This window comes from Periophthalmus magnuspinnatus, chromosome 18 (assembly GCF_009829125.3).
Source record: "Periophthalmus magnuspinnatus isolate fPerMag1 chromosome 18, fPerMag1.2.pri, whole genome shotgun sequence".
Taxonomy (NCBI): Eukaryota; Metazoa; Chordata; class Actinopteri; order Gobiiformes; family Gobiidae; genus Periophthalmus; species Periophthalmus magnuspinnatus.
Genome location: NC_047143.1, coordinates 100116 through 126700, shown reverse-complemented (window position 1 = coordinate 126700; position 26585 = coordinate 100116). Strand labels below are relative to the sequence as shown.

General features: G+C 49.3%; 2 protein-coding genes across 3 annotated transcripts; one reads left to right on the top strand and one right to left on the bottom strand.

The window, feature by feature from the left end:
• Window positions 1-470: 470 nt before the first annotated feature.
• Window positions 471-7680, bottom strand: slc25a11 (solute carrier family 25 member 11). The gene is made up of 9 exons (XM_033983883.2): window positions 7453-7680; window positions 6003-6155; window positions 5568-5685; window positions 4986-5074; window positions 4234-4324; window positions 3828-3918; window positions 2843-2942; window positions 2373-2424; window positions 471-2264 (listed from the first exon to the last, which is right to left on the bottom strand). The coding sequence occupies exons 1-9, from the start codon at window positions 7515-7517 to the stop codon at window positions 2109-2111; spliced, it is 915 nt and encodes a 304-aa protein (XP_033839774.1). The 5' UTR covers window positions 7518-7680; the 3' UTR covers window positions 471-2108.
• A 5940-nt stretch (window positions 7681-13620) lies between these two features.
• Window positions 13621-23426, top strand: eno3 (enolase 3, (beta, muscle)). 2 transcript variants are annotated; one of them, XM_055229131.1, is made up of 14 exons: window positions 13621-13711; window positions 17878-17963; window positions 18614-18709; window positions 18841-18899; window positions 19049-19118; window positions 19193-19326; window positions 19634-19750; window positions 19825-19930; window positions 20876-21073; window positions 21206-21282; window positions 22438-22562; window positions 22665-22773; window positions 22870-22928; window positions 23181-23426. In XM_055229131.1, the coding sequence occupies exons 2-14, from the start codon at window positions 17879-17881 to the stop codon at window positions 23248-23250; spliced, it is 1305 nt and encodes a 434-aa protein (XP_055085106.1). In that variant the 5' UTR covers window positions 13621-13711; window position 17878; the 3' UTR covers window positions 23251-23426. The 2 variants fall into 2 exon arrangements, with proteins under 2 accessions (XP_055085106.1, XP_033839773.1); XM_033983882.2 differs by having other exon boundaries at window positions 17874-17963.
• The last annotated feature ends 3159 nt before the right edge of the window (window positions 23427-26585 follow it).

Sequence of the window (26585 nt, the reverse complement as noted above, 5' to 3'; positions counted from 1 at the left end):
TGAATCAGGTCTAAACCAGGACTTTCTCGTAGCAGTCAGTGTTGAGCTGTAACTCAAAACATGTTCAGAATACTCATGTCCATGTACTCGGAGTACAGTTACTTAAATACATGGCTGTATTTGATGTCATTTGGGTTAAACTGTTCCATATTAGAAATACACAGTATTTTGCTGTACAGTAGTAGTATTTTGCTATAGTAGCAGTAGTAGTTCTTTGCTGTACAGTCTTGTACTTTTTCACACATTCAGGGTGTTGGTAACACTTCCTGTTTACGACTTCCTCCTGATGAAAACACCCAGACAGGCCAGATGCAGTACTACTGCAGTAATATTACTGCAGTGACAGTACTATTACCGTAACAGTACTTGTGCAGTGACAGTATTTGTAGTAATAGTAGTATTAGCATTACTTGCAGTATTAGTAGTTCTTGTAGTAGTAGTTCTTGTAGTACAGAAACGTGGAAACTATATAAGACTGAGTACTTCTTTAATGATTTATTCGCAACAGAAACACTGTACATTTTCAGAACAGAAATGTGGCAGTTTAACGAGCCAATCAGAGCACAGCAGGAGGAGGGCTTAGCCAATCAGAGAGCAGCCTGAGCAGTGCACCCGCATGTTCCACCAATCAGACGCAGGGCCTGGTTTCATTCACAGTTTCACTAATAACACAGTATTTACATTTTATATTAAAATACTACACAGAACTAAACCAGGTCTAAACCAGGTCTAAACCAGGTCTAAACCAGGTCTAAACCAGGTCTAAACCAGGTCTAAACCAGGTCTAAACCAGGTCTAAACCAGGTCTAAACCAGGACTAAACCAGGTCTAAACCAGGTCTAAACCAGGTCTAAACCAGGTCTAAACCAGGTCTAAACCAGGTCTAAACCAGGTCTAAACCAGGTCTAAACCAGGTCTAAACCAGGTCTAAACCAGGTCTTTCCGTTGGTCACTTTCAATAATAACCAAGTGCTTGAAATTAAAAAGTGCTTGTTCATCCCTTTGCGTCTGATTGGTTGTCTGACGCTTTAAGGTGGGGCTTACTGCTCATTCTCTGCTCAGATTGGCCGATACTTCTGATGTTCATGAACCACCACCACCTGCCGCTTTGGCCGAAGTCTACTGTGCTCAAAGAGTCCAGACCAGAGTCCAGACCAGAGTCCAGACCAGAGTCCAGACCAGAGTCCAGACCAGAGTCCAGACCAGAGTCCAGACCTGCTGTGTGGTGTGTTGTTGTGGACAGAGGTTCTCAGAGGTTCTTGTAGTGAGATGCACCTGAAGAATGTGCTGGATCAGATAACACTCCAAATATCGATTCAGTCGATATCCTGACGATCAGGATAAAATAGTATCCCGACGGTCACATGGTACCCTGACGGTCACATGGTACCCTGACGGTCACATGGTACCCTGACGGTCACATGGTACCCTGACAGTCACATGGTACCCTGACGGTCAAATGAACTGGTCATATTTGGTCTCGGTGTTTGGATTGAACCACAGAACTTCTTTGTTGTGTATTTGAGATAAAGAACATCCACATATCTACACATGTGGGTCAGTTCTATGGATCATAGTATCGTATCAGTATCAGTATCATGATATCGTAAGAGAAAAGGCTGGGCAAAGGCCTGTCTGCATTTGAGGCCAGAGATGTGACAGATGTTCAGAATCTTATCTACAGTCGTGTATTTGGAGCAGAGTTTGTAGTACTGTCGTGTATTTGGAGCAGAGTTTGTAGTACTGTCGTGTATTTGGAGCAGAGTTTGTAGTACTGTCGTGTATTTGGAGCAGAGTTTGTAGTACTGTCGTGTATTTGGAGCAGAGTTTGTAGTACTGTCGTGTATTTGGAGCAGAGTTTGTAGTACTGTCGTGTATTTGGAGCAGAGTTTGTAGTACTGTCGTGTATTTGGAGCAGAGTTTGTAGTACTGCCGTGTGTCGGTCGCGTGTCGGTCGCGTGTCGGTCGCGTGTCGGTCGCGTGTCGGTCGCGTGTCGGTCGCGTGTCGGTCGCGTGTCGGTCGCGTGTCGGTCGCGTGTCGGTCGCGTGTCGGTCGCGCGTCGGTCGTGTATTTGGAGCAGAGTTCGTAGTACATTGTGTACTCGTGTCTAGCGGTCCAGGACATATTTCTTGTAGAGGCGGTTCATTTGCTCGAGGAAGATGAAGGTGAGGACGGTGTGCGGGCCGAGCCGGGCGTAGTACGGAGTGAAGCCTTTCCACAGAGAGAAGAAGCCCTCCTTCCCCACGACTCGGACCAGAACATCCTACAAGAGACAAAGACCGGGTCAAGACCGGAACATCCTACAAGAGACAAAGACCGGGTCAAGACCGGGTCAAGACCGGGTCTAGACCGGGTCTGTGGACACACTCACCAGTCCGTTCTTGTACTCTGGTTTCCCGTCGATCATCTTCATGTTTTGGATCCTGCAAAGAGACGGGTTAGATCTGAGTCAGGACTAAAGCATGGACCAGACCTGAGACTAGAGACCTGAGACCTGAGACCAGAGACCAGAGACCAGAGACCAGAGACCTGAGACCTGAGACCTGAGACCTGAGACCTGAGACCTGAGACCTGAGACCTGAGACCTGAGACTAGACACCTGGGACTAGACACCTGGGACTAGACACCTGGGACTAGACACCTGGGACTAGACACCTGGGACTAGACACCTGGGACTAGACTGACTGACTGAACCAGAACTGAGCCAGAACTAAACATGGACTAAACGTGGACTAAACCAGGACTAAAGCTGAGACTGAAACCAGGTCTAAACCAGGCCACAGAGGCCTCACACCGGGTCCCAGTTTGGGTCCGGGCTTGGGTCCGGGCTTGGGTCCAGACCTGGTCTTGACGATGTCCACGGGCATGGAGGCGGCGGTCGTGACGAGGCCGCTGATCATACTGGCACAGAAGTGGCACAGGATGTCATCGCCGAAGTACCCTGAGACAGACAGAAGAGGGCGTCAGACTCACAATCAGCAGTTTGTTTTTTCTATGGAGCGCAACACTGAGCGCCCCCTGGAAGTACATGACCTGTGACCCCAGTGTGACCCCAGTGTGACCCCAGTGTAGCACAATTAGCAAATCACAAAGGCTGCAGTTTTTGGAGTGACTGTCACTCCCCAATGTGAGTCAGACATGAAACACACAGGGACAAACTCCAGGGAGCAGTCTGTATGTTTGAACGAAATGTCCTCATGGGTCAGGTCAGAGTTCATGGTGTCGTCAGGTCAGAGTTCACTGGTGTCGTCAGGTCAGAGTTCACTGGTGTCGTCAGGTCAGAGTTCACTGGTGTCGTCAGGTCAGAGTTCATGGTGGTGTCGTCAGGTCAGAGTTCATGGTGGTGTCGTCAGGTCAGAGTTCATGGTGGTGTCGTCAGGTCAGAGTTCATGGTGGTGTCGTCAGGTCAGAGTTCACTGGTGTCGTCAGGTCAGAGTTCACTGGTGTCGTCAGGTCAGAGTTCACTGGTGTGTCAGGTCAGAGTTCACTGGTGTGTCAGGTCAGAGTTCACGGTGTGTCAGGTCAGAGTTCATGGTGTCGTCAGGTCAGAGTTCATGGTGGTGTCGTCAGGTCAGAGTTCACGGTGTGTCAGGTCAGAGTTCACTGGTGTGTCAGGTCAGAGTTCACTGGTGTCGTCAGGTCAGAGTTCACGGTGTGTCAGGTCAGAGTTCACGGTGTGTCAGGTCAGAGTTCAAGGTGTGTCAGGTCAGAGTTCACGGTAGATTTTGTCAGTTCTTTTCGACATGTTTAAAATGTTAACTTTGAATATTTTTCTTAAAACACAAATCTGATCTGAATCACCCGTGACCTTTGACCTGTGACTGACCTGAGTCGAGCAGAGCCTGTTTGGACTGAGAGTAGGAGGCGAGCTGCGCCGCGTTCACCACCAGCGCCCGAGCCATCGTGGGGACACAGCCCTGGAACACACACACATCTGTATGTGTGTATATAAACAGTCTAACACACACATGTGCGTATATGTATATACATACACTCTTAAACACACACACATACACATGAACACACACACATCTATATGTGTGTATATAAACAGTCTAACACACACATGTGCGTATATGTATATACATACACTCTTAAACACACACACACATCTGTATGTGTGTATATAAACAGTCTAACACACACACGTGTGTATATGTACACACACACATGTGCGTATATGTACATACATACACTCTTAAACACACACATACACATGAACACACACTCACCCTCCACATGGTGGTGACTCCTTCTTCTCGGGTGATTCGAGCCAAAGCGTTAAAGACGTTTGTGTAACCTCTCCTCTCCTGCAGGGGGAGCCTGTGGACACAGCTCTTATTAGACCTGTTTCCTGTCCACACTCTGTGTGTGTTTTATATTTTTATTATAATCTGTGAGCATCTGACTCATGTGAGGCTCTCATTGGTCACCGTCATTTACAGACCAACACTTCTCTGGCCTCAGTTTGGAGCGCCGCTCCACGGGCCTGATTCATGAACGTTTTATTTTAAAAACTTCCACTTTTAGAAGACGTGAACTAAGAGTCAAGACAGACTCTCAAACAATTATTAAACGAGAACTGAGCCGGAGCAGACGTCCACAAACACCACCTTCATTTACATCTCATTTACATAATCATGAATATTCACTAAGAAACTCAACGTATGGACTGAGCCTGAGACAGGAAGTGAAGAGGAGTGTGCACAGGACTAAAGAGGACTAAAGAGGACTAAACAGGACTAAACAGAAACAGGACTAAAGAGGACTAAAGAGGACTAAACAGAAACAGGACTAAAGAGGACTAAAACAGGACTAAAGAGGACTAAACAGGACTAAACAGAAACAGGACTAAAGAGGACTAAACCAGGACTAAACCAGGACTAAACCAGGACTAAACCAGGACTAAACCAGGACTAAACCAGGACTAAACAGGACTAAAGAGGACTAAAGAGGACTAAACCAGGACTAAACCAGGTCTCACCGTCCGTCTGCAGTCATCCTGATGAGGGCGACCTCGGCTGGAGTCCCCACAAAAGCCCCGATGGCTCCCGCCGTCATCCCAATGCCCGCCTGCAGGGGGAAACACAGCTCAGTACACCAAAGCCGTCAGGAGAGACAGGACGAAGAGGACGAGCCTCGACCCGAAAGGATTCAACTCTCAGTAATGTTTGGACCAGTGCGCCCTCTGCTGGAGCTGAGGCGCACACACACAGACACCTCCCCACAGACACCCACACACACACACCCACACACACACACACACCCACCCCCCCCCACCCACACACACACACACACACACACACACACAGACACACACAGACACACACACAGACCAGGCTCTCTACGCCCTCTGCTGGAGCTGAGGGGCACATACACACACAGACACACACCCACACACCCACGTGTGTCAGATTATGTCAAATGCTCTCCCCGTGTGTCAGATTATGTCAGATGCCCTCCCCGTGCGTCAGATTATGTCAGATGCCCTCCCCGTGCGTCAGATTATGTCAGATGCCCTCCCCGTGCGTCAGATTATGTCAGATGCCCTCCCCGTGTGTCCAACCTTGAGAAAGAAGTTAGGAGGGCGTCCGTCGGCAGAGGTCATCTTCTCAAACAGAATGGTGTAGATGCCGAGGCGTGTGGTGGTGTAGGTGGCCTGTCTGAGGAGCCCAGCGGAGAGACTGAGGAGCACAGAGAACGAGACTGACACAGGTACACAGGATCTGACCCCCTCTGACCTCATATGACCCCCTCTGACCTCATATGACCCCCTCTGACCTCATATGACCCCCTCTGACCTCATATAGACCCCCTCTGACCACATATAGACCCCCTCTGACCTCATATAGACCCCCTCTGACCACATATAGACCCCCTCTGACCACATATAGACCCCCTCTGACCACATATAGACCCCCTCTGACCTCATATAGACCCCCTCTGACCCCCTCGTTCTTCAGGATGGACATCAGACAGTGGACCCTCTGACCCCTCTTACCCCGTGTAAACCCCTCTGACCCCCTCGTTCTTCAGGATGGACATCAGACAGTGGAAGCTGGTCTTATATTCTCGGGCTTTGGTTCCTTGTCCGGCCAACTGCATCCGATTCTTCACCAGGTCCAGAGGCTGAACGAATACTGTGGCTCCCATCCTGAAAGTACACAGATACTTCAAATACTGCAAATACTACTGCACAAACACTGTGGCTCCCATCCTGAAAGTACACAGATACTTCAAATACTGCAAATACTACTGCAAATACTACTGCACAAACACTGTGGCTCCCATCCTGAAAGTACACAGATACTTCTGAAAATCCTACTGCTGAATGAGTCTGATTGGATGTGTTCTTTTTAGGGGAGTACTGCAGTATATGAAAGTACTGCAGAATGAAGTATTTGTGGTATTTAAAGTACTGCAGTGGTACTGTGGGTCTCACAGGATAAAGACCCTGAGCTCAGAGGAATTTAACCTGATTTCAACATGACTGGACTTTACACTGAACAGATAAGACCCAGTTTAGTCCAGGTTTAGTCCAGGTTCAGTCCAGGTTCAGTCCAGGTTCAGTCCAGGTTTAGTCCAGGTTCAGTCCAGGTTCAGTCCAGGTTTAGTCCTGGTTTAGTCTTGGATAAGACCTGGTTTAGTCCAGGTTTAGTCCAGGTTTAGTCCTGGTTTAGTCCAGGTTTAGTCCAGGTTTAGTCCAGGTTCAGTCCAGGTTCAGTCCAGGTTCAGTCCAGGTTCAGTCCAGGTTTAGTCCAGGTTCAGTCCAGGTTCAGTCCAGGTTTAGTCCTGGTTTAGTCTTGGATAAGACCTGGTTTAGTCCAGGTTTAGTCCAGGTTTAGTCCTGGTTTAGTCCAGGTTTAGTCCAGGTTTAGTCCAGGTTTAGTCCAGGTTTAGTCCAGGTTTAGTCCTGGTTTAGTCCTGGTTTAGTCCTACTCCCTCCCACATTTTGAGGTGTGTCAGATGCCCTGCCAGTATTTTTGATAAACACATTATAGACACAGACTCTGACTCAGGGAAGACTTCACCTTTGCCCTTTAACCACAGGGTCACAGGTTAAGATACCACAACAAACAGACGAGTCCTCCACCTGTCGCCTGTCCCACCTGCCCCACCTGTCCCACCTGCCACCTGTCCCACCTGTCAGAATACATTCAAACACGTCCCTCTGTCAATAATTATGCACAAAGACATGTGTCAGAGGACTGGACTGGGACTGGATTATCCAGGCTAAGCACACTTTAGAGCTGTTTTACCCCGTCTGTGCCCCCTCAGGCCCGTGTCTCTTTGACCCCGGGTCTGGTCGCTCTTCTCCGGGTGTTTCAGGTTCTACAGACGCTTTAAATAGATGTTTTTGACCTTAAAAACTCCGTGACCGCTGGAGCTTTAGCCTCGGAGCTAACGGGGAGCTAACGGGGAGCTAACACGGAGCTAGCAGCGGCGCTTACCCGGCCAGTCCCCCGAACAGGAACTTAATGGCTTTGGGGGAGGTCTTGGGCTTGGTGTCGGCCATGGCGGCGTGTGTGCGGGGGCGCGGGGCTGCGGAGGGTCCGACCCAAAGCTCGGTTCGGTGCGGGGCTCGGTGCGGAGCAGAACCCGGGGGATGGAGCAGGTTTCACCCCGAGAAGAGCAGCTGCAGCCGGGGCAAGGTGACTTCACAGCAGCGGACACCCGGAGCTGTTCTGAGCCAATCAGAGGTCGAGCAGGAGCCGAGCGGCCAATCACAGAGCGGGAGGGCTGTGACGTCAGGGGGCGGATGGTTTGGTGCGTTCAAGGACCGGGAGTTTCTGCGGAACATTAGTTTTTATAATCCACGTTTGACCCGCAGAAAGAATATTTTAAAAGTATTTATGAAACAGAGGCGGAACCGAGTCAAGTGTTTGGCCTCAGGTCCGAGTCAAGTCCCAGGTCACAGACAGACCAGTCCAAATCGAGTCCAAGTCCTCTGCTTTGAACTTCAGGTCATTTCAACCGAAGCACTGATTATAACTACGTTTGAAGAGTCACGTGACAAATACCATCGTGTCACGGTGCGATATTTACTGCGATGTTTGGAGACTGAAACAGAAGTGTGAATGTGCTCTTTGACCTTTGACCGTCTTGACCTCAGTGTGAATCCTCACCGTCATCATCCAAATACTGATCTCATCATGACAGGTCTGCGGTGTCAGATACAAGGGCCACATTAACAAAATGGCTGCTCTCAAAGGAGCAGGTGTAAAATCTAACACATTTTTAACTTGTTCATTAACTGTTTCTGTGTTTATTTCTTACTCAAGCTACAAATATTGTATATGCATTTGCCTAGATGTAAAAATATGACTGTGTAACTGTTTATCTCCTGAGATTTTAAGACATCGTACCTTTTAATTTACCCTGTCGAGGGCCACATAAAATGATGTGGCCGGCCACATTTGGTCCTCGGGCCTTGAGTTTGACACAGTGTTCCCCTGTGTTTGATACTGGGCCAGTGCAGTGTGATGCACTTTAGAGTGACCGGGTCAGGGTCACAGTGAGACCTCTGACCTGGTCTGGACCCACTGGACCCTCAGACCGGGCCATGATCCTGGTCTGGACCCACTGGACCCTTAGACCGGGCCATGATCCTGGTCTGGACCCACTGGACACTCTGACCTGGTCTGGTTATGATCCTGGTCTGGCCTGGTTATGATCCTGGTCTGGTCTGGTTATGATCCTGGTCTGGTTATGATCCTGGTCTGGTCTGGTTATGATCCTGGTCTGGTTATGATCCTGGTCTGGTCTGGTTATGATCCTGGTCTGGTTATGATCCGGGTCTGGTCTGGTTATGATCCTGGTCTGGTCTGGTTATGATCCTGGTCTGGTCTGGTTATGATCCGGGTCTGGTCTGGTTATGATCCGGGTCTGGTCTGGTTATGATCCGGGTCTGGTCTGGTTATGATCCGGGTCTGGACATGTGTGAGGTTCATAATCTGACTCTGATATTTTTAGATCCAAATGTTGTTGTTAAATTTAGACTCAGAAAGGACACGTCCAAAGGGCAAAGGTAAGGAGCTAGGAGACGAGGGGACAGGGGACAAGGAAACAAGGGACGAGGGGACAAGGAGATGAGGGGACAAGGAGACGAGGGGACAAGGAGACGAGGGGACAGGGGACAAGGGGATGAGGAGACAAGGAGATGAGGGGACAAGGAGACGAGGGGACGGGACGAGGAGAAGGCAGGATAAGGAGACGAGGGGACAGGGGATGAGAAGACAAGGAACAAAGGGGACAGAAGATGAAGAGAAGAGGGGACGGGGGAACAAGGGACAAGGGGACAAGAGACACGGAGATGAGGGGACGAGGAGACGAGGGATGAGAGGACGAGGGGTCAAGGAGACGAGGAGAAGACGGGGCGAGGAGACGAGAGGACGAGGGGACAACTGCTCCTCTGCAAACAGAACCACAAACCCTTGGATCTGTGGACACACACTGAGCTGAGACTTTAGACCAGGGGTGTCAATCATGTGGCCCGGGGGCCGGATCCAGCCCGCCTACTGACCTGATCCGGCCCTCAGCTGATTTATAATAAAAATAAACAGCACAAATTTAATTTAATTTTTTCATAAATCGTAATTTTTAAGGCTCATAAAAAATGTAGATAAATATACTATTTACTTATTTACCCATTTTTATTTTTGCTGGTCAGGATCAGAGGGTCAGAGGGTTAGAGTCAGAGGGTTAGAGGGTCAGAGGGTTAGAGGGTCAGAGTCAGGGGGTCAGAGTCAGAGGGTTAGAGTCAGAGGGTTAGAGTCAGAGGGTCAGAGTCAGAGGGTTAGAGGGTCAGAGTCAGAGAGTCAGAGGGTCAGAGTTAGAGGGTCAGAGTCAGAGGGTTAGAGGGTCAGAGGGTCAGAGTCAGGGGGTCAGAGTCAGAGGGTTAGAGTCAGAGGGTCAGAGTCAGAGGGTCAGAGGGTTAGAGGGTCAGAGTCAGAGAGTCAGAGGGTTAGAGGGTCAGAGTTAGAGGGTCAGAGTCAGAGGGTTAGAGGGTCAGAGTCAGAGGGTCAGAGTCAGAGGGTCAGAGTCAGAGGGTTAGAGGGTCAGAGTCAGAGGGTCAGAGTCAGAGGGTTAGAGTCAGAGGGTCAGAGGGTCAGAGTCAGAGGGTTAGAGGGTCAGAGTCAGAGGGTTAGAGGGTCAGAGTCAGAGGGTCAGAGTCAGAGGGTTAGAGTCAGAGGGTCAGAGTCAGAGGGTCAGAGTCAGAGGGTTAGAGAGTCAGAGGGTCAGAGTCAGAGGGTTAGAGAGTCAGAGGGTTAGAGGGTCAGAGTCAGAGGGTTAGAGGGTCAGAGTCAGAGGGTCAGAGTCAGAGGGTTAGAGTCAGAGGGTCAGAGTCAGAGGGTCAGAGTCAGAGGGTTAGAGGGTCAGAGTCTGAGGGTTAGAGGGTCAGAGTTAGAGGGTCAGAGTCAGAGAGTCAGAGTCAGAGGGTTAGAGGGTCAGAGTCTGAGGGTTAGAGGGTCAGAGTCAGAGGGTCAGAGTCAGAGGGTTAGAGGGTCAGAGTCTGAGGGTTAGAGGGTCAGAGTCAGAGGGTCAGAGTCAGAGGGTCAGAGTCAAAGGGTCAGAGTCAAAGGGTCAGAGTACTGAATCTGATACAGGAAGTGTATCAGATTCAGTCTCGACTGAACTAAAGGTAAAAGGAGGAGTTAACATGAAAACTACCACTTGATGACATCACAAGGTGGAACAGAGTGTTTTGATCTTTGTAGATGTAACAGACGAATAAACATGTGAATGAAACAAACACAGCTCCAGTGTTTGAGGAGGAACATGGAGCTCAGTCTGTTTATATTTCACCCTCAGATCCTCAGAGGCTCCTCCTCTGCTCTGTGTGGAGTTTGTGTGTTCTCTCTGTGTCTGTGTGGAGTTTGTTCTCTCTGTGTCTGTGTGGAGTTTGTGTGTTCTCTCTGTGTCTGTGTGGAGTTTGTTCTCTCTGTGTCTGTGTGGAGTTTGTGTGTTCTCTCTGTGTCTGTGTGGAGTTTGTGTGTTCTCTCTGTGTCTGTGTGGAGTTTGTGTGTTCTCTCTGTGTCTGTGTGGAGTTTGTGTGTTCTCTCTGTGTCTGTGTGGAGTTTGTGTGTTCTCTCTGTGTCTGTGTGGAGTTTGTGTGTTCTCTCTGTGTCTGTGTGGAGTTTGTGTGTTCTGCCTGTGTCTGTGTGGAGTTTGTTCTCTCTGTGTCTGTGTGGAGTTTGTTCTCTCTGTGTCTGTGTGGAGTTTGTGTGTTCTCTCTGTTCTCTTCTTCTCTCATGGAACAAAACATGAAATGAGCCACAAAATGAGCCAAAATAAATCAGATCTGAAGGAGCCACAAACACAAATGTTCAGATCATTTCATATTGTTCCATAAACAGCCACTTCAGACTCAGAGGGAAGAGGAACAGCACTTTTACTGCAGTAACACGATGATACTGCAGTACAAACAGTACTCGCGTAACAGTATTGCTACTATGATCCAAATAGTACTGGAGAAAAAGTACTGCTACTTCAATACAAATAATACTCAAGTAAGAGTACTACAGCTCTTCCTCAGGTCTTCTTCAGCTCTTCCTCAGCTCTTCCTCAGCTCTTCTTCAGCTCTTCATCAGCTCTTCTTCAGGTCTTCTTCATCTCTTCCTCAACTCTTCATCAGCTTTTCTTCAGCTCTTCCTCAGCTCTTCATCAGCTCTTCATCAGCTCTTCTTCAGCTCTTCTTCAGCTCTTCTTCAGCTCTTCTTCAGCTCTTCCTCAGCTCTTTCTCAGCTCTTCTTCAGCTCTTCATCAGGTCTTCTTAATCTCTTCCTCAACTCTTCATCAGCTCTTCTTCAGCTCTTCATCAGCTCTTCTTCAGCTCTTCGTCAGCTCTTCTTCAGCTCTTCTTCAGCTCTTCATCAGGTCTTCCTCAGCTCTTTACAAGCTCTTCTTCAGCTCTTTATCAGCTGTTCTTCAGCTCTTCTTCAGCTCTTTATCAGCTCTTCTTCAGCTCTTCCTCTGCTCTTTATCAGCTCTTCCTCAGCTCTTCTTCAGCTCTTCCTCAGCTCTTCTTCAGCTCTTCCTTAGCTCTTCTTCAGCTCTTTATCAGCTCTTCTTCAGCTCTTCATCAGGTCTTCCTCAGCTCTTTACAAGCTCTTCTTCAGCTCTTTATCAGCTCTTCTTCAGCTCTTCCTCAGCTCTTTATCAGCTCTTCCTCAGGTCTTCTTCAGCTCTTTATCAGCTCTTCTTCAGGTCTTCCTCAGCTCTTCATCAGCTCTTCCTCAGCTCTTCCTCAGCTCTTCTTCAGCTCTTCCTCAGCTCTTTATCAGCTCTTCTTCAGCTCTCCTTCAGCTCTTCATCAGCTCTTCCTTAGCTCTTCTTCAGCTCTTTATCAGCTCTTCATCAGGTCTTCCTCAGCTCTTTACAAGCTATTCTTCAGCTCTTCCTCAGGTCTTCTTCAGCTCTTTATCAGCTCTTCCTCAGCTCTTTATCAGCTCTTCTTCAGCTCTTCATCAGGTCTTCATCAGCTCTTCTTCAGCTCTTCATCAGCTCTTCTTCAGCTCTTCCTCAGCTCTTCATCAGCTCTTCATCAGGTCTTCTTCAGCTCTTCTTCAGCTCTTTATCAGCTCTTCATCAGGTCTTCCTCAGCTCTTTATCAGCTCTTCTTCAGCTCTTTATCAGCTCTTCTTCAGCTCTTCATCAGGTCTTCCTCAGCTCTTTACAAGCTCTTCTTCAGCTCTTCCTCAACTCTTTATCAGCTCTTATTCAGCTCTTTATCAGCTGTTCTTCAGCTCTTCTTCAGCTCTTTATCAGGTCTTCCTCAGCTCTTCTTCAGCTCTTTATCAGCTCTTCCTCAGCTCTTTATCAGCTCTTCCTCAGCTCTTCTTCAGCTCTTCCTCAGCTCTTTATCAGCTCTTCTTCAGCTCTCCTTCAGCTCTTTATCAGCTCTTCCTCAGCTCTTCTTCAGCTCTTCGTCAGCTCTTCTTCAGCTCTTTATCAGCTCTTCTTCAGCGCTTCTTCAGCTCTTCCTCAGCTCTTCTTCAGCTCTTCCTCAGGTCTTCTTCAGCTCTTCTTCAGCTCTTTATCAGCTCTTCTTCAGGTCTTCCTCAGCTCTTCCTCAGCTCTTCTTCAGCTCTTCATCAGGTCTTCCTCAGCTCTTCATCAGATCTTCTTCAGCTCTTTATCAGCTCTCCTTCAGCTCTTCCTCAGCTCTTTATCAGCTCTTCTTCAACTCTTCGTCAGCTCTTCTTCAGCTCTTTATCAGCTCTTCTTCAGCTCTTCATCAGGTCTTCCTCAGCTTTTTACAAGCTCTTCTTCAGCTCTTCCTCAACTCTTTATCAGCTGTTCTTCAGCTCTTCCTCAGCTCTTCTTCAGCTCTTCATCAGGTCTTCCTCAGCTCTTCATCAGGTCTTCTTCATCTCTTCTTCAGCTCTTTATCAGCTCTTCTTCAGCTCTTCCTCAGCTCTTCTTCAGCTCTTCTTCAGCTCTTCATCTGATCTTCCTCAGCTCTTCTTCAGTTCTTTATCAGCTCTTCTTCATCATAACTTGTTCATATCTTGTCACACTTGTGTCTTACGCAGGTGACCCTCGTGCGTGCCTCAGTGCGTGCCTCAGTGCGTGCCTCAGTGCGTGCGTAGCCCCGCCCCTGCGCTCTTTGAGGGAGTGTCTATAAATAGCCCCCGCGCGCTCCCGGCGCCACTCCGGACCTGCTACCGGGACCTTCTGGACTCACCTGACCCGCCTGGAAACGCTCAGGTACGACCCCGGAGCCCAGCGCCTCGGCCTGGCTCTGGTCCCGCTCTGGACCCGCTTTGGTCCCGCTTTGGTCCCGCTCTGGACCCGCTTTGGTCCCGCTCTGGTCCCGCTCTGGTCCGGGTCTGTTCTCCGTGTCCAGTCGCGTTTAATCCGCTCGTTACGCGGGGCGGTGTTTCCTTTCGGTCTAAACTCGCTCTAAATCTTTCAGGCTCCGAAGACCGAGGAGCCGCTCGGGGGTCGGTGGTGATCGGGGGTTGGGGTCAGATGTGGGGATACATTTGTACTTTTGTACTTTTGTACATGTGTACTTTGGTACATTTGTACTTTTGTACATGTGTACTTTGGTACATTTGGGGTTGTGTTGTTTTGTGGTTCTGTTTGACCCTGTGAAGGTTGAAGAGGAAACCAGGGTCAAAGTGCACGGGGAGGCGACGGAGCACGTGCATGTGCATCAAACACGGCATGACGTCAGAAGTACGCGCGTGCGCGTTCTATACAAAGGTCAAAGTTCATTGAAGCTCAACTCTAAAACAGGACAGAAAGACACAACCGGTGAACATGGTGACACCTCCAGACCCTCCCCCCGACCAGAACCTCCCCCCGACCACAACCTCCAGAACCTCCCCCCGACCAGAACCTCCAGAACCTCCCCCCGACCAGAACCTCCAGACCCTCCCCCCGACCAGACCCTCCCCCCGACCAGAACTTCCAGAACCGACCAGACCCTCCCCCCGACCAGAACCTCCAGAACCGACCAGAACCTCCCCTGACCTGAGCCTCCAGACCCTCCCCCCGACCACAACCTTCAGACCCTCCCCTGACCCGAGCCTCCCCTGACCCGAGCCTCCCCTGACCCGAGCCTCCCCTGACCCGAGCCTCCCCTGACCCGAGCCTCCCCTGACCCGAGCCTCCTGAGCCTCCCCTGACCTGAGCCTCCCCTGACCTGAGCCTCCCCTGACCTGTGCCTCCCCTGACCTGAGCCTCCTGACCTGAGGCCTATAAATGCACAGATAAAAGGACGTTCTTAAATCAGGGCTGTCAAACTCAAACTGTGATAAACCACAGGCCTAAATATTTAAACTTGTGCCTGTTTTTGGGGAGTGGATTAAATGAGACACAGGCTCAACAGAAGAGAAGGGGGCCAACACACCTGCAAAGCATTCTGGGACTCGTAGTATTAGAGGTGCATGTGCTGTAGTGGCTCGGCGGCCGGCGGGACGGCTCTAACACATATTTGATACGATCTCACGGGCCAAATATATTTATATCAAGAGCCAAATTTGGCCCGCGGGCCTGACATGTCTGTTTTAAAGCCTCAGTGTGGAACATTTGTGTGGAGTCTTTATGGAGAGTTAAAGCCATCATTTGGAACTGAAGTCTTACACCAAACATTCCAGGTAGAGGTCCATCTCCATGGAGATGAGCAGGTGTCACGAGTGAAGTTGTGAGTCAGGTCTGTGGAGAGGCGCGTTCAGAGCTGTAAAAACAGGGATTATAAAACCAGACGTCCAACTGTTTGAATTGATTAAACACAGAGCCAGAGGAATGTCCCCTCAGGACAGCTGCTCCTCTGTCTCCTCCTCTGTCTCCTCCTCTGTCTCCTCCTCTGTCTCCTCCTCTGTCTCCTCCTCTGTCTCCTCCTCTCTCTCCTCCTCTGTCTCCTCTCTCTCCTCCTCTGTCTCCTCTCTCTCCTCCTCTGTCTCCTCTCTCTCTCCTCCCTCTCTCTCCTCCTTTCTCTCCTCCTCTGCTGCTTTGTCTCTTCTTCTCTTCCAGTTCCTCATCTGTCTTTCACATCTCCTTGCTTCCTCGTCTCCTCTCTCCTTGCTTCCTCGTCTCCTCTCTCCTTGCTTCCTCGTCTCCTCTCTCCTTGCTTCCTCGTCTCCTCTCTCCTTGCTTCCTCGTCTCCTCGTCTCCTTGCTTCCTCGTCTCCTTGCTTCCTCGTCTCCTCTCTCCTTCCTCGTCTCCTCTCCTCATTCTTTTGGGGTCGCTCTCTTTTATAACTTTGACATTCAAAAGCCACAGGTCGTGCCCCATTCTCCCCCTCCTCTCCTCCTCCATGTGCCAGATGCCCTCCCCGTGTGTCAGATGCCCTCCCCGTGTGTCAGATGCCCTCCCCGTGTGTCAGATGCCCTCCCCGTGTGTCAGATGCCCTCCCCGTGTGTCAGATCGCGTCAGATGCCCTCCCCGTGTGTCAGATCGCGTCAGATGCCCTCCCCGTGTGTCAGATCGCGTCAGATGCCCTCCCCGTGTGTCAGATCGCGTCAGATGCCCTCCCCGTGTGTCAGATCGCGTCAGATGCCCTCCCCGTGTGTCAGATCGCGTCAGATGCCCTCCCCGTGTGTCAGATCGCGTCAGATGCCCTCCCCGTGTGTCAGATCGCGTCAGATGCCCTCCCCGTGTGTCAGATCGCGTCAGATGCCCTCCCCGTGTGTCAGATCGCGTCAGATGCCCTCCCCGTGTGTCATATTGTGTCAGATGCCCTCCCCGTGTGTCAGATCGCGTCAGATGCCCTCTGTGGTTCTTGGATGAGCTGCTTTACACATTTGAAATCTTGACTCTGAAATGTGTTAAATAAAAGTACTCAAGTACATGTAGTACTTTTACGCTACTGCAGTATACAGTGTGTGTGACCTTTGACCTTTCCCTGGTGCTGCAGAAACAGGTCCAGTTTCAGAGCGAAGGTCACTTCAGAGACAAGAGCGCCCTGTGACCTTTAAAGTACTCCAAGAATCCCAGGGAGGGCATCTGACACACACACACACACACCCCCCCCCCCACACACACACACACACACCCCCACTGAGAAGGCATCTGACACACACAGGATTTATTCTGTGCATTTGTAGTACTCTGGATGGAGTACTCTGGCAGTACTACTCTGGATGGAGTACTCTGGCAGTACTACTCTGGATGGAGTACTCTGGCAGTACTACTCTGGATGGAGTACTCTGGCAGTACTACTCTGGATGGAGTACTTTGACTTTGGAGTCGTGACTGAAGGACTCACAGGTCACATGTTGAGGTTGGGGCTAGAGCCAGTCCTCTGCTCTGATTGGTTGTGAGATAGTAAAGAGGGGCGGGGGTGGAGTTATATCTGCTCCTGTGCTCTGATTGGCCTTTGGCACAGTCAGAGGCGGGTCCTGTGCTCTGATTGGCCTGTGGCACGGTGAGAGGCGGGTACTGTGCTCTGATTGGCCAGAGCAGAGATTGTGATGGCGCTGAGCAGAGCAGCAGCTGCAGGTCAACTTCTCCTCTAAAACAGACTGGACCAGGACTGGACCTGGACTCCTGTGGGACCGGACTGGACCGGGACCTGGACTGGACTCCTGTGGGACTGGACCTGGACTGGGACTGGACCGGGACTGGACTGGACTCCTGTGGGACTGGACCTGGACTGGACTCCTGTGGGACTGGACCTGGACTGGACTCCTGTGGGACTGGACTGGACTGGGACTGGACTCCTGTGGGACTGGACTGGGACTGGACTCCTGTGGGACTGGGACTGGACCTGGACTGGGACTCTTGCGGGACTGGACCGGGACCTGGACTCCTGTGGGACTGGGACTGGACTGGACTGGGACTCCTGTGGGACTGGACTGGGACTGGACCGGGACCTGGGCTCCTGTGGGACTGGACCTGGACTGGACTGGACCTGGACTGGACTCCTGTGGGACTGGACCTGGACTGGACTCTTGTGGGACTGGACTGGACCTGGACTGGGACTCCTGTGGGACCGGTCCTGGACTCCTGTGGGACCGGACCTGGACCTGGACTGGGACTCCTGTGGGACCGGGACTGGACACCTGTGGGACCGGGACTGGACACCTGTGGGACCGGGACTGGACACCTGTGGGACCGGACCTGGACTCCTGTGGGACCGGACCTGGACTCCTGTGGGACCGGACCTGGACTCCTGTGGGACTGGACTGGACCTGGACTGGGACTCCTGTGGGACCGGACCTGGACTCCTGTGGGACCGGACCTGGACTCCTGTGGGACCGGACCTGGACTCCTGTGGGACCGGACCTGCACTCCTGTGGGACCGGACCTGCACTCCTGTGGGACCGGACTGGGACTGGACCAGGACCTGGACTCCTGTGGGACCAGGACCTGGACTCCTGTGGGACTGAGCCGGGGTAAACTGTTGTTTTGTTTGTTTCAGTCAGAATGTCGATCACAAAGATTCACGCTCGGGAGATTCTGGACTCCAGAGGAAACCCCACAGTGGAGGTCGACCTGTGGACCGCTAAAGGTACGAATACTGTGGGTACGAATACTGTGGGTACGAATACTGTGGGTCCGAGCGCTGCTGCAAGAATGAACACTTCAGGTACTACCATCAAAAGCCTATAGTATTTTCAAATAAAAGTTTACTTCACTATGTCCATGTGATCGATATCGGCCGATACAAACTCAGATCGATATCAGTGATCAGCAGCTCTACTGCAGGCGAGAGTGTGTCTGTTCCATATGTGTGTCTGTGTCGTGTGTGTGTGTGTGTATCCGTCGTGTGTGTGTGTATCCGTCGTGTGTGTGTGTGTATGCGTCGTGTGTGTGTGTATGCGTCGTGTGTGTGTGTATCCGTCGTGTGTGTGTGTATCCGTCGTGTGTGTGTATGCGTCGTGTGTATATGCGTGTATATGTGTATGTCATGTGTATGTGTGCCGTGTGTGTATATGTGTGTATGTCATGTGTATGTGTGCCGTGTGTGTATATGTGTATGTGTCATGTGTATGTGTGCCGTGTGTGTATACGTGTATGTGTCATGTGTATGTGTGCCGTGTGTGTCCTGTGTGTCGTGTGTGTGTGTGTGTGTGTGTGTGTGTATGTGTGTCGTGTGTGTGTGTGTATGTGTGTCGTGTGTATACGTGTTGTGCGTTTCATTCCCGTGTGTTTCCTCAGGTCTGTTCAGAGCGGCTGTTCCCAGCGGAGCGTCCACTGGAGTCCACGAGGCTCTGGAGCTGAGGGACGGAGACAAGAGCCGCTACCTGGGCAAAGGTCAGTCCTGTTTATAGACTCCCATCCCCCTGTCCTCCTGCTTCCGTCCTCCTGTCCTCCCTCTCCTGTCCCCCGCTCCGGTCCTCCCGTCTTCCTGCTCCGATCTCTCTTCATTCCTGGTTTTGTTTCAGGGACGACAAAGGCTGTGGATCATGTGAACAAAGACATCGCTCCCAAACTCATCGAGAAGGTACAAGAACTACACATGGAGAAATACTGCTACTAGTACTACTGCTACTATTATTACTACTACTACCACCAATACTTGTCCACCTCCTCTCTGTGCTGAGCTCGTGTACTGCAGTATTTCTGGTCTGAAGTACTTTTGTGTTTGAGCAGAACTTTAACGTCGTGGACCAAGAGAAGATCGACAGCTTCATGTTGGAGCTCGATGGAACTGAGAACAAGTGTAAGCCAGATGCCCTCCCTGACCTCTCTCTGACCCCCCTCTCTCTGTCTCTGACCCCTCTCTCTGACCCTCAGCTCAGTTTGGTGCTAACGCGGTCCTGGGCGTGTCGTTGGCGGTGTGTAAGGCGGGCGCGGCGGAGAAGGGCGTCCCTCTGTACAGACACATCGCCGACCTCGCCGGCAACAAGGACGTGATCCTCCCCGTGCCCGTGAGTCCAGAGGGGGGGACAGAGGCCGGACAGAGGGCGGGGCGGGGACAGAGGCCGGACGGAGGGGGGGATTAGTTCTGAATCTTGGTTCCAGACCTAACATGATAAACAGGAGAGCCCTGTTTTTTTCCGGTGTTTACTCCCGGGTTTAGTCCCTGTTTAGCTCTGTTTTTTTTTTCCCGGGTTTAGCCCCGGTTTAGCCCTGGTTTAGCCCCGGGTTTAGTCCCGGTTTAGTCCCGGTTTAGCCCCGGTTTAGCCCCGGTTTAGCCCTTGTTCTAACCCGGTTCTGACTCGTTCATGGTTCCAGGCCTTTAATGTGATAAACGGCGGGAGTCACGCTGGAAACAAACTGGCGATGCAGGAGTTCATGATTCTTCCTGTGGGGGCAGCAAACTTCCACGAGGCCATGAGGATCGGAGCAGAGGTAAACGCCCACTGTGCATGACCCCGCCCACTGATTGGCTGCTCTGTTAAACGCTGCTCTCTGATTGGCTGCAGGTTTACCATAACCTGAAGAACGTGATCAAGTCCAAATACGGAAAAGATGCCACCAACGTCGGAGATGAAGGCGGCTTCGCCCCAAACATCCTGGAGAACAACGAGGGTGAGTCATGTGACGCACAAGCGAACACATCCTGGAGAACTCATGTAGGCCACACCCACCACACACTGACATCACCACAGCTCCACATGAGGCTGGAGCAGAGACCACGAGTGTCAGAGCAACCACAGAGCCAATCAGGAGAGAGGATGATGAAGGCCACGCCCCTTCAGCCCACACCACTGGTTTAACAGGGAGCGGACGCTTAGCAACGCTGTCAATCAAACCTGTTGCTAACGCTAACAGGAGCGAATAGTGAAATAAAAAGCCCAGGATCATGTAGAGGGTTAATACGAACATTTAAGACCAGAATGAGTCTGACACAGGGGCAGACACAGGGGGCGCTGTTTATACACAGAACTGGAGCAGGAAGTGCATCATGATCACTTCCTGTGGCGGTTTAGACGTGTTTATATAAAGTGTTTCCATGTGAGACTTTACTCCACAAACAGGTCCATGAGTCAGACCTGGATCAATGAGTGTGTGTGTGTTTACACGTGTGTGTGTATTTGTTTACGTGGGTGCGTTTGTGTTTGTTTACATGTGTTTACACATGTTTGTGTTTATATGTATTAACACGTGTGTCTTTACACGTGTTTACATGTTTGTGTGTGTGTATTTGTTTACGTGTGTGTGTTTGTGTTTACATGTGTTTACACATGTGTTTGTGTTTATATGTTTTTACACGTGTGTGTCTTTACACTTGTGTTTACATTTGTTTACACGTGTGACTTTGGATATTCAGTTTCTTTGGTGACAGTATTACCCTCCAGGCTGTAGTGCCCCCTGTGGTCGGTGACAGTATTACCCTCCAGGCTGTAGCGCCCCCTGTGGTCGGTGACAGTATTACCCTCCAGGCTGTAGCGCCCCCTGTGGTCGGTGACAGTATTACCCTCCAGGCTGTAGCGCCCCCTGTGGTCGGTGACGGTATTACACTTGTTCTTTCAGCCCTGGAGCTGCTGAAGAGTGCCATCGATAAGGCCGGATACCCCGATAAGATCATCATCGGGATGGACGTGGCGGCGTCCGAGTTTTACCGCAGCGGAAAATACGACCTGGACTTTAAGTCCCCTGACGACCCGGCGCGCCACATCAGCGGAGAGGCGCTCGGAGACCTGTACAGGAGCTTCATCAAAGGATACCCAGGTGAGACGGGGGGCGGGGCCCGGGGACCAGTGGGACAGGGCCCAGGGGGCGGGGGCGGGCCAGGGGGGCGGGGTGAGACCTACTCTGACCATGACCTTAGTGACCCCTGTCTCCTGTGACCTCTGACCTCAGTGCTGTCCATCGAAGACCCGTTTGACCAGGACGACTGGGAGAACTGGACCAAGTTCACCGCCTCCACAGACATACAGGTAACACAACACACACACACACACACACACACACACACACCCCTACAGGTAACACAACACACACACACACACACACCCCTACAGGTAACACAACACACACACACACACACACAGACATACAGGTAACACACACACACAGACGTACAGGTAACACAACACACAACACACACAGACATACAGGTAACACAACACACACACACACACACACACCCCTACAGGTAACACAACACACACCCCTACAGGTAACACAACACAACACACACACACACACAGACATACAGGTAACACAACACACACACACACAGACATACAGGTAACACAACACACACACAGACGTACAGGTAACACAACACACAACACACACAGACATACAGGTAACACAACACACACACACACACACACACCCCTACAGGTAACACAACACACACACGCACACCCCTACAGGTAACACAACACACACCCCTACAGGTAACACAACACACACAGACACACACACACCCCTACAGGTAACACAACACAACACACACACACACACAGACATACAGGTAACACAACACACACACACACAGACATACAGGTAACACAACACACACACACACAGACATACAGGTAACACAACACACACACACAGACATACAGGTAACACAACACACACACACAGACATACAGGTAACACAACACACACACACAGACATACAGGTAACACAACACACACACACAGACATACAGGTAACGCAACACAACACACACACAGACATACAGGTAACGCAACACACACACACACAGACATACAGGTAACACAACACACACAGACGTACAGGTAACACAACACACACACACACAGACGTACAGGTAACACAACACAACACACACACAGACGTACAGGTAACACAACACACACAACACACACACACAGACATACAGGTAACACAACACACACAACACACACACACAGACGTACAGGTAACACAACACACACACACAGACATACAGGTAACACAACACACACACACAGACATACAGGTAACACAACACACACACACAGACATACAGGTAACACAACACACATACAGCCATAGTGTACGCACAGATAACGCCCACCTCCTCCTCCTCCTCCTCCTCGGTCAAACAGGGTTGTGTTTCTCGTCCAATCAGATTGTGGGGGACGACCTGACGGTGACCAATCCCAAGAGGATCCAGACGGCGGTGGAGAAGAAGGCGTGTAACTGTCTCCTGCTCAAGGTCAACCAGATCGGATCTGTGACGGAGTCCATCAAGGCGTGAGTCCACAGGGGGCGCTAGAGCCGTCCACAGGGGGCGCCTGAAGCTGCCTCAGAGCAGTGGGTGGGGCCTGTAGTGAGCTGTGTTGTGATTGGTTGCAGGTGTAAGCTGGCTCAGAGCAGTGGGTGGGGCGTGATGGTGAGTCATCGCTCTGGAGAGACTGAGGACACCTTTATCGCCGACCTGGTGGTGGGACTGTGCACCGGACAGGTAAATGACACACAGACGCACACACACAGACGCACACACACAGATTGTGATGTCAGTCCTGTATTTACTCTGGTTTAACAATTTTTGTGTTTTCAGATCAAGACCGGCGCCCCCTGTAGGTCAGAGAGACTGGCCAAGTACAACCAGCTGATGAGGTGTGTGTTTGTCTCTGTGTGTGTTTTGTGTTTGTCTCTGTGTGTTTGTCTCTGTGTGTGTGTGTGTGTGTGTCTCTGTGTGTTTTTGTGTTTGTCTCTGTCTGTGTCTGTGTGTGTGTTTGTCTCTGTGTTTTGTGTGTGACATTATTCAGATGTCAGTTCAGACTCGTTCATGTGTCTCATTTGTTTTACTTGAACATAATTTTTTTTTAATGACATGAATGACCTGTGACCTCTGACCTGTGACCCCAGGATCGAGGAGGAGCTCGGGGACAAAGCCAAATTCGCCGGGAGAGATTTCCGTCATCCCAAAGTGAACTGAGCCCCAGACCTGGGTCCGGTTCTGGTCCTGATGCTGCTGTCTCCATCTGTCGCCACGGCAACGGCCCGACCATTGACCCCTGACCCCCGCACCTGAGGGTCAGAGGTCACAGCAGTGATTCCATTCAAGTTTTCTATGAAACAAGAAGTTTATCAATAAATGATGATTAAATAAAACTGTGGCCCTCAGTCCATGTCTGACCCAAAAGACAAAGTTAAAATCTGTCACTGGACAAATCGTCTCAGACTGAAGACGTTTCTCTGCTCGTCCAAGGCTCTGCTTCAGGTCTGGTCAGATTCTGCTTCAGTTGTGGTCAGATTCTGCTTCAGGTCTGGTCAGATTCTGCTTCAGGTCTGGTCAGACTCCTGCTGGACACTGCCTTATATCTGTGTGAAGGAGGAGATATTTATCTATTGTCTCCAGTTTCAGCTGAAACTTCCCTATTGAACCTTTAACGACCCTGATATTGTTCTGGGTCTGAGGATGGAGTGATAGATGGAGGAGACGTCTCTGGAAATAGAATCCTTAAACAAATGGATCCTAACAGTTTCCAGTTTCAGTGTCATTATCTCCTTCAGATATAAGGCAGTGTCCAGCAGGAATCTGACCAGGACTGAAGAAACAATCTGACCAGACCTGAAGCAGAGACTTGGACGAGCAGAGAAACGTCTTCAGTCTGAGACGATTTGTCCAGTGACAAATTTTAACTTTGTCTTTTGCTGTTAAACAGTTTTTGATCATTTTAAAGCTGCTCTGTGGAACATGTCATGACGAACCCAGACACCCAAACATACACTGTGACCTCTGACCTCCGTCTACACTGTGACCTCTGACCTCCGTCTACACTGTGACCTCTGACCTCTGTCTACACTTTGACCTGAGGGTGATGGAGTTAAAGAGCCGAGTCTCTTCACTCATGATCATCTTTTTTGGGTAAATCCAGGTCCATCTGCGTCGCCCTGAGTGAACGACTGTAGAGGCACTCAGCCGACCTCTGACCTCTGACCTCTGCCCGTGTGGAGTGTTATATCTTTTTAAATTATTACTTTTTAATTAAACGTTAGAAAAACACGTTGCGCTAATAACAAATCGACAACCAGTCGACCTGAGGAGCAGCGTCTGCAGCACAAAACAACACAAAACAAACACAACATGTTCTGATCTACACAAAACAAACACAACATGTTCTGATCCACACAAAACAAACACAACACACATTTTCTTGGTCCAGATTTAAACAGTTTCAAGGAGTAAAATTGTTTAAATGTTGTTTGTTTAAATTGTTTGTTTAAATTGATAAAATGTTGAACGCTGCAGGTGACGTCTCTCCATGAACAATAATAAATATGATGTTTAGGCAAAAAGAAAACGACTTTCACAGAGTCACATTTGTGTCACATTTGCGTCACATTTGTGTCACATTTGTGTCAGACACACAATATAAAATATGATTAACATTTACATTTGGAAAGTTTGTGTTTTTTAGAGATAAAAATCCTCTAATCTCAGGCCTTGGACACAGGACGAGTAAAAAAAGCTTTAAAATGTCTGTGGTTCATTGTCCAGGATCAGTCCAGTGTGAAAATGTTTATTCCTGCTCTTTATAAAAGCAGATCAGTCCAGAGTTTAAACGATTTAAACGCAAAAAAAAAGAGTCAGTAATTTATGGTGTGAACATAAAGGATCAAAAGGAGGACGTTTGAGGATCAGAGACATGAGCCTCATGATGCTCAGATTATGGTTTCAATAATTTCACCAGGAGCTTCAAAAAACTGGACGGATTTAATCCCAGAAAAAAATATAAAATTCAACAGTTAAACATGTAAACCAGATGCCCTGCCTTTAGACGTTTATGTCTTTGTCTCTATTAGTATTGACCACAGAGCCATATTAGAAAAAACAACAGCCCCTAAAAGAAATAAAAGTAATACTTAAACTGCAGAGCTCAAAGGCCCTGGTCCTGATGCTGCTGAGTTCTATAAAACGTTTAAAGATCAGATCTGTGATGTTGGACGTGTTTAATGAGGCTGGTGTTTCACTCATACACGAGTCTGGACCCTTTAGAGAATGTTCTGTCATATCAGGATCAGACGCTTTCATAAAAGACACCTGTTTGTCAACATTAGGATATTACTAAATATTATTTATGTCCAGGAAAATAAAAATGATCAGGAGCTGCTACGCGGAAAAGGGTCAAACGCTAAACGCTTCCTGCCAATCACAATGTCACTACTGAAGGACTTTGGAATAGTATCGAGATATAAATACATTTCTCTAAAAGCACTCTATTTTAATTAAGAACATATCCAAACATCTCCCTCTAATATCCTTTTACAGAGTGAGATGAATTCAAACTCTATTAATGTTCTCTGGTCTCCATCATTTCTCAGATTTATATGAACAAACAAAACAGAACTCGGATAAATGGATGAATCTCTGACAGAGAATTAACATTATAAGGATGAATATTTTGCTAAAAATGTTTATTTTTATTCCAGTACATTCCTCACTTCATTACCAAATCATCTTTTTTTCTTCAAATTAGATATTTTCATTTTACAGTTTATTTAGAATAAAAAGACCCCTGGATTAAAAAATGAACGAGATGGTCTCAGATTTTTCTACTGGTCATAAAAAGTTGTAATAAACTCTGTCCTTCAGATACAGATTTTGTATTTTTCATGTTGATGGTTCAGTGGCTTTAACTCTGGATATTTCAGATGATGCTCAGAGTATTTCTGTTTTGAACTCACATTTGACCCAGACCCAACAGGGAGGCGTCTCATTTATGACCCAGTCCACAAAGCCTCGTCCCAGCGGTGACTCTGATACAAACGGCTTCAGTGAAATGACAGGGGCTTTTTCAGATGATCATAAACTACACAAAACTATCAAAGTTAAGTGTTTTCTTCAGACAACAGGCTGGAGAAGGACAGTGCTTCAGGTTTACTCAAAGACGTCACACGAGCTTCTGGGGAGAGTTTTATGAAAGGTGCATTCTGGGAAACACCTGTGTCTTTTCTCAGACATGATTTTACTGAAGTCACTTTAAGGCCATCGGTGGATCGTTAGGGGATTTTAAGATTGTGGGCACCTGCCTCTTAAACCTCCGTTTCTTGAGGAAATGCTTTGTGGGGAGATTTACAGTGACCCAATCAAAAGTTTTCTCCAGTTTTCAGCTCCAATGAGCTAAATGTTATCAGTGAGGTTTGTTCACCCTGATCCTGTCGCTGCTGATGATCAGATCTAACGACACAGAAAAATCTGTTCTGAAACTCTACCTGAAATATTGAGCTCGCACAAAGAAATAATCCAAAAGTCAGTGTTTGTTATCG